The sequence below is a fragment of the Phoenix dactylifera genome, chromosome 14 (assembly GCF_009389715.1).
Source record: "Phoenix dactylifera cultivar Barhee BC4 chromosome 14, palm_55x_up_171113_PBpolish2nd_filt_p, whole genome shotgun sequence".
NCBI lineage: Eukaryota > Viridiplantae > Streptophyta > Magnoliopsida > Arecales > Arecaceae > Phoenix > Phoenix dactylifera.
In genome coordinates, this window is record NC_052405.1 from 11,033,526 (window position 1) to 11,042,093 (window position 8,568).

General features: G+C 39.7%; 1 protein-coding gene across 1 annotated transcript; it reads left to right on the plus strand.

The window, feature by feature from the left end:
• The first annotated feature begins 4,199 nt into the window (after positions 1–4,199).
• On the plus strand, positions 4,200–8,322 carry LOC103716007 ((+)-neomenthol dehydrogenase). Its single transcript, XM_017844776.3, has 4 exons — positions 4,200–4,351; positions 4,457–4,715; positions 6,400–6,582; positions 7,624–8,322. The coding sequence occupies exons 1-4, from the start codon at positions 4,230–4,232 to the stop codon at positions 8,017–8,019; spliced, it is 960 nt and encodes a 319-aa protein (XP_017700265.2). The 5' UTR covers positions 4,200–4,229; the 3' UTR covers positions 8,020–8,322.
• Positions 8,323–8,568: the final 246 nt, after the last annotated feature.

An 8,568-nucleotide genomic window follows, 5' to 3' on the forward strand; every position in this document is an offset into this window, starting at 1 on the left:
CTAGACGGGTGATTCCTACAACACGTGTACGGATGCACCCAATAAAATCAGAAAATAAAATATCACGGAGCTCTTGAGGCAGCTCCTTATCCCCCACCCACAGGCTGCTACTGGCATGGTTGGCCACGTAGGTGGCCACCCAATCTGCAGCCTCGTTGGCTTCTCTAAACACATGCTTTACCTGGACAATCCCTCTGTTCCTCATCATCATCCAGATATCGCGAATCAAGGGATGTCAGTAGCAATGACCCTAGGACCCCCTAGATCCAACTGATGACCATAGCCGATTTATCCTCCAAGATGATTGAACTAGCTGAGAGCACACGCTGAGCGTATCAAAGACCCGCCCAGGCAGCTCTCAGCTCCGCACCAGAAACCGTGCAGTCAAATAACTGACAGCCTCCCGTTGCCACGATCCTAGAGTTCGGATCCCTAATGACGAAACCCGCTCCACCCTTTGTGCCTCCATTCAGCACCGACCCATCAAAATTGACCTTGAGGAAGCTTGGAGGTGGGGGCTCCCAGGTGAAAAACATCGTACGAGAAGTTGCCGAGGCAGAATGAGAATCCCAGATATCCTGAGCTGTCAAAAGTCCTTCTAAGGAGGAAACATGACTAATCTCTGTCACATGCGCCTAGGCACTCTCCGTCACGAGCCTTGGCAACATGCTATGCTCGTCGAAGGTTCGAGCATTCCTTACCAGCCCTATCTAGTATGCTATGCAGGTCGCTCTAACCGCCTCTTCGCGTGTCAATGGGTTGCCCGACCACCAACGAATGGTCCGTAAGAACTGGTCCCCCTGAGACCAACCCTCCCACAGCAGCCCCGCTACACGCCACACCGCCCTCAATATAGCTGGGCCAGAATATGAGCTCATCAAAGTGCCAATGTATAACCTCCACTAGCAGGATATCGATATGCCAACGTATAATCTCCACTGGCAGGGTGTCGATATGCCAACATATAACCCCTACTGGCAGAGTGTCGGTGAACTAGCGAATAACCCCCACTGGCAAGGTATTGATATATAGTCTGGCTGCGAGTCCAAATCTGTTTCGAAACAAAAATTCATTTTTTCATATTTAGTATTCTAAATCGTAAGATACATAAAATCATATGATATCAAAATCAATATAACATAATCCATATCGAAATCAATACGTTCAATTAAGAATCATACAATATTCTAAAAAGAGACATATATAACAATAAAATACTATGCATCAAGTTCATAAAAAAAATAATTTCATTAAGAAAATATCTATAATTTACTGATAGATTTAGAAAAAAAAATTACTTTACTTATCTTGCGAGCGAATCCAAAGTATTAGTCCAATTAGTTCCAAAAATTCTTCTAAGATCCTGGTATTTAAAAATTATTAGAATTTTTCATGATCATTTCAAAAAAATAAAAATTCTAATTCTAATACTTTCATAGGGTTGACCAAGCAGGAATGTCCAACATTCTGGTTGATCAAATCAAGGCAAAACTCATCTAATTATGTTTGAACTAGATACAGATAGTTTAATAGAGATTGGAGGTGACCAAATCTAATAGTGTTTGGCAAAGACTAAGGTGGGGGCCATCATGCTACCCGACGACTCTCAATTCGGACCCTTCACCTAAGTCGATCCAGAATTTACTAAGAGTTGTACTTATAGGGTCCAATCAATTCTAGAAAGAGAAAGTTCATGTAGAGAGAGAAGAGAGGAGAGAGAAAGTCTAGATAGAGAGAGAGAAAGGAACAAAAAAGAGAAAGGAAAGAGAAAGAGAGAGGAGAGCGAGAGACTCTTCTTTTTTTCCAAAATAAGAGAGAGTTTGTCTCTCCTTTTTTTCTTTGGTCAAAGGGGGTGGCAGCCTATGGTGGCTCAGCCCTGGGTGATAGTGGCTACGACGGCTCTCAGCCACAGTCATCGCTGGCAATGGTGGCTGGCAGTGGCAAAACTCAGAAAAAAAAGGGGCCGAAGCAAGACACGCTGTTTCAGATGTTTTTCCGGCAAACTGCCGGCCCAAATCTCATCTAAAATAGCAAGAGAGAGAGAGAAAGAAAGAAGAAGAAGACCTACCTCAGTCCGGTGAGGTGGTCCGGCAGCTCCTTTCGGCAACAAATTGAGGAAAAAGCTTGGAAGAGGAGCTTGGGATTGGTGGCTCGATCTCGGATGAACTCGAAAGAGGAGGAAGGAGACCTTTAAATAAACAATCCAAGCCTTATCTGGCCGATCTTTGGGTGGCGATGGGACTCCGATCACTATCGCGATTGGGGAGGAAGAAAACTCCCAGTCGAATTCTTCCTTCTTATCTGTCCGCACTTGCATCGCACATGAAGCCCAAGGCTAAAATATGGCTGGGCTAGTTAAGTGGACCGGGCCCAGGCCACTGGTTTCACAAAAACTAGGTAATCTAACCCCCAAACTCGTCTCACTTTTGAGATAGACCACCAGCGCAATTAAATCAATCAAATTTTCAGCATCCACCCATGGAAAGTGCATCACATTTATATCATCTGTATTAGTGTTTATATTTATAACAGAAAATAAAGGTTTGTTTATCTTCCTATACTATTGATTTTATATTTGCATTCTTTGTATTGCAATTGAATTATTAATTTTTTTTCATTGACCCGTCGTTTAAGCTACATTCGATCCCCTTGAATTATTGGAATCCAAAATGGGTCAAGTTGCTAGATTCTAAACATTGGATCAGGCTGACGTTGTGGTTTGCCTTGGACTCGTTCTCACCTTTTTTTTTTCAACACACTTAATTCCGTTTTTCATTTGACAAAGTTGACGGAGCCATCGGATGGCTGCGAACGGGTTGACCAATAAATTCATGACGGTCCATATAGTTGGACCATTTCATGTCATCATACCCTATAAAATAAGGCTAGCTATGGACTGGAGAAAGAAACCAAGTTGCTAGATTTGAAACATTGGATCTGGCTGACCTTGTAGTTTGCCTTGGACTAGTTTGGCTGCCAAGTTCTCACCTTCTTTTCAACACACTTCCATTTTTCGTTTGACAAAGTTGACGGAGCCATCGGATGGTTTCATGATGGTCCTTATAGTTGGATCATTTCATGTGATCATACCCTATAAAATAAGGCTAGCTATGGAGAAAGAAACATGCATGTGGGCGGAGGAACCATTTTGATGGTAAAATATGGTTATTGATGTACAAGTTGAACCATGGGTGCCCTATAAAATATAGTGTCCAGGGCAATGGACCACCCTATCAACTTTACCTTAGAAAAAAAAAAAGGGAAAAAACCCTAACCTCTCAAAGCTTAGAAAGACAATAGTAAAAAGAAATAAAAATATGTCTAGCCTGTAGAATATCTTGGAAGGACTTTTCTCACGTCCATGTGAGACTGTTTATTTATACATTTATATATACATACATATAATGGAGGTGATTTCAACATCAATAGGCTGAATAGACAAAAGACTTTATTCATCTTGAGAAGGTAGTGCAGCCTACTCTTAGTGCTCTTTTAATTTGCTCTCATGGGTCCCTTCTCCGGAGAACTTAGGAGAGATATTTAGGTCCCTCCGTGTTTGACTCTCATTTTAGCCTCATTAAGGGGACATGGCAAACTTTCATTTGTGGAAGCCGGGTTTCAACTTTTAATTTGAGTACTAATCCACCATTTATAAAAAATTTTGGTCGGGAGATGTTCATGTATCTCTGTAAAATGACGTGGTAGTTTTATTTTTGAGAAAGATGATATGGTATATTTAAATGAACAGTCACCAACTTGTTCTGTGGATAAAAGTCATGAGCAATGCTTCAACAACAGATAAATCTTTTATTATTAAAGAAAGAAAAACAAAGAAATTTCATCTCATAATAGTTCATACACATCGATGTGCCATGACATTTTAAAGAGGGAGTGGTGTGAGATATCTAATTAATGCTTGTATTATTAGTTATATTTTTAATATATTTTAGATGACATGGATCATGGTAATAATAAATTGCTAACGTAAATCATCAAATATGCATGGGAGCTATCGGAGTATCTAGTCATTTTTTATATATACATGTCTTAAGCCGACATGCACGCGTCATACGATTATTTTGTGATAAACTATTGAGACATGCTTTGGCCAAAGTTCACGGCCGGCCGGGACTACGTTGTATAATACCATGAAACCCAACTTTGACACGAAATGGTGCTCCACCTTCCTCTTTATTTTAGCCTCCAGCGCACTATTCCTCTCCCTATTTATGCGTTGCTCTCTTTTCATCCCTTCTCCAACTCTTCTCACCCATCTCGATCTACAATATTCTGCAACTGCAATGCTGGCAATGGATTACAAGCTTTCCATGCCTTCATCCTCGCCTACCAAGTAAGCAATGAGACTCACTTCTCATGAGTTCTGTCATTAGCTAAGGTGATGAGAATCTCTAGATGATACACTTTGGTGACCATTCTTCTTTCAAATGTTATGCAGGTGGTGGTCGAAGGAAACGGTGGCGGTCGTCACCGGAGCGAACAAAGGGATCGGGTTTGCACTCGTCGAAAGGCTCGCCGAGCTTGGGCTTACAGTAGTCCTCACTTCAAGAGATGTTACTAGAGGGAAGGCAGCCATTGAGTCCCTCAGAGCTCAAGGACTTGATATTGAGTTCTGCCAGTTAGATGTGGGCGACTCTTCGTCAATCATGGCCTTCGCATCTTGGCTGCAGCGAAGATTCGGAGGACTGGACATTCTTGTGAGTAGCTTGAAGCCTTTTCTTTCTTCTTTCGCATGATGATATTTTATGGATTCCTTCGTTATAATCTTATAGTAGTTTCACTGCGTAATAATATGGTGACTCCTTAATAATTAGTTTGGAGATAATATGCTCTCTCCTATGTATATTTCCATAGGCCTTCTTACATCGACTGTACCTGATGGATGGAAAACTTACCTTTTCAGTACTGAATAGAGATTGATTCCTATGGAAAAGAAAGGTTCAGGACAGTCCAATATATGTTTTCTTGATCTAGCTATGACCAGCATATAATGGTGTAGGTTACATGTGACATGGACAACTATAGATGGTGCTACAGTAGTTATAATAGCTGCTAACTAGGCATGTGTGACACCCATTATCAACATGTGTCCATTGGATCTCTCCTAAATGAGTTAATTTCATGGATGATAATAGCGTAATGTCAATTTGAAAATACAGAGATCCTTCAAATCACTTATGAGACTGTTCAGCTTGTTAAATAGTTTAACAAGTTTACTTGCAGACTACCACCTTTTGTAAAAGCTTTTTACTTTTTTATTATATTTTTTTCATTGGGAATTTTTTATAAATAGTTTCTGTAAACTTCATTTTTCTAATAAAGGCCAGGTGGCTTTACCTTCCTCTTTTTAAAAAGAAAAAAATAATGTCAATTTGAATCCTCTCCCTGTATGGATCATTTCTGTCGAGAAAAAGAAAGTCTCATTTGCATTTTATTAAATCTATCAAAATCAGCAAATCCTTTATAAATAGTTTCTGTAAAGTCTATTTTTCTAATAACAGCCGGGTGGCTTTGCCTCCCCCTTCATCAAAAAAAAAAAAAAAAAAACTATCGAAATCTACCATGTATCCAAGCCGTATAGAACTTCTAAAATTGAGTTATGAATGATTGCACGATGCTGCTACCTTCATCGCATCTAAACATCACCCTAGGAAGTTGATCTGTTTCTATTGGAATTGGAGGAAATTAGCTCCCAGTTGCATAATAGATCTAGGGTTGCTGACAAAATATCATCTATCAAGGAGTCAATGATTGACCTTTTAAGGTCAACCTAACAGCAGATTGGAATGGTAGAGGAAATTTCTCTAGTCAAGCACCATAAGCAACACTGAAGTAATCCTTGACACACTCTTAGCAAAGCTGAAATGGCCCTCAACAAAAGGTATTCTGAAGCCAGTGTTTCAAATTTTAAATTGACACCTGGTCACTCGTCAACAGCCACAATATCTAGGATTTTGTAATGGCTATGAACCAACACCAAATCTTCATGGATGCGTCCATACTCCACCTACTATATTTATAGCTTGCATTATTTAGTCTGATCCAAACCATTCCAGCTATTTTTTTATTTTATTATTGCACGAATTTAGCACGGGAAGTTGGAGTCATTGTAGTTGGTATCTTCCAAAGGCTTGATTCTGTTTTGTAGTACATGCTTTTACTATTCTTTTCCCTTGTTATTTTGGCATAAGAAACTAGCTCATTACTGGAGTAGCATGTGATATGGTCGGTTCTCTGCAAGTCTAGTAGTTTGAGCTTTCCATTAATCTATTAGTAGAGACATTTTTTTTTCATGTTGTAATGGAAATTAATGAATTCTAGATTTCATACTACTCCTTTACTTCAAATTAACAAATGCCATGCTATTTCTTTGATTTGCAGGTTAACAATGCTGGTGTCTCCTTCAATGAGATCGATAGCAACTCAGTTGAACATGCTGAAACCGTGATTCGAACCAACTTCTATGGACCCAAGCTACTGATCGAAGCACTCCTGCCGATGTTTCGACGGTCTCCTGCCACAAGCCGGATACTGAACATTAGCTCGCAGCTTGGCCTTCTAAATGTAAGTCAAGGATGAATTTTTTCATGCTTCTGAACTAGTTAGGTACAACATAAATAAAAGGTATAAATATATGATGTTAAAAAAAAAAGATGGATATGTAGGATCGATGCATTTGTTTCAAACTATTAATATACGTTATGATCATGTTCTTGGAGTTGGATGCAAACCAAGCTGGATGTCTGTCACATAAATCTACAAGCTTCTATGTTAATGTCTCATAACATTCGTTTCTTTTTCCTTGTTGATGATAAGGCACTACAGAAAAAATAGCTTTCCCTACTATGATTTGCCGACGATAGAAATATGCATGTTTAATCTATCTTGTGTCGCAACATTATTTAATCATCGGCAATTTAGTCACCGCGCCAAAATATGCATGTTTAATCTATCTTGTGTCGCAACATTATTTCTGCTGACACATGCAGTGACAGCCAACCGATTCTACACCCAAGAAAAATATGCTAAGTATGATATAACAAGCATACACTATCTATTAGAGGGAGCCAATAAATCTCACACAATAACCTCTAGCATAATATTTACATTTTTTCTTTTTTTTTCCTCACCACTCATCTTCAGTGGCTGAATCAATTTGTTTTTTTGTGAATACCTTACACTAAAATACTGGCATGGTATACTTCTCCAATTTAATAAATACTCTGCTATTACATAGCCCCATTGTGTGATACTAAATTACATAAATTTTCATAACTTTAGCTTGAGGCACTACTCCTGCTTCTCTCACTTCTGATGCTTTTAAGTGTCGTAATATACCGGCGCTAGCGTCAATAAATTTTGGCACGGTTATAAAATTACCAATGTTTCTTTCTAGTGTCGGCACATCACACTCAGGAAAAATCTATTTTTTCTGTAATGAAAGCTTGTTGTGGTGCAGACTGAAATTATTTTAGTTCTAGCACCTGCACATCCAGCTCATGTGCCAGAACTACCAAATCCTGAGCCCACAGTGTTTGTCTAAGACATATCAGACATGATTGCTCCGGCATAACTGACATGAAATATGAATTATTTTGCTTGCAGAAGGTGAGCAACTCTGCCTTAAAGGAGCTACTTCGAGACGAGGACAAGTTATCCGAAGAGAAGATTGAGTACATGGTGTCACAATTTCTGGACCACGTAAAGAAAGGAACATGGCAAGAGCATGGCTGGCCAAAGGTGTGGACCGACTATGCTGTCTCTAAGCTTGCACTGAATGCCTACTCCAGGTTGTTAGCTACGAAACAAGAGGGTCATGGCTTGAGTGTGAATTGCTTCTGCCCGGGTTTCACGAGAACTGCGATGACTCGTGGCCGGGGAAGCCGGACGCCAGAGGAGGCGGCCGAGGTTGCAGCCAGGCTAGCTTTGCTCCCTCCTAGTGAGTTGCCAACCGGAAAGTTCTTCAAATGGTGCACACCAACCTTGTACTCAAAGTTATAGAAATTTTTATTATCGTGGAGCAAGTTTTATGCAGTGTGATCATGTATTCATATTCTCTCTTGTCATGATTCTTAGATGAGTAGTTAGACGCCGTTTTTCTGAAAAATATTTGTGGTGGGAAAGGAAATGTGTTTAGTTGGAAGAGGGACCTCTGCCGATCGATCTATGTATGAGTTTTAATTACCAATACCGGTTGATGTAATTTTGCAGTCATAAAGAAATGCTGAAACCGAAGTCGGTAATACCTAGTAAACTTGCCAAAGGATTGAGCCTCATGAATTAGCTTATGCAACCTATTGACTGAATAAACATGTGCTAAGTTGATGTAGCTAACTTGATTGTCTCAATACCAACCGGACTTATCGGCATCTCCTGCAACAATAAAAGATAAAAATGAGGGAATTACAATTAAAACTATCTTTAATAGCTTCCTTTTTTTTTTCTGATGGATGCAATTGTTGGCCAAGCAAAGAGAATGTGAGATCAAAAATTAAATGAGTCTTGGAGGAAATTTCCTCCATCAGTGATACTGTGTGATATAGCTCTTGC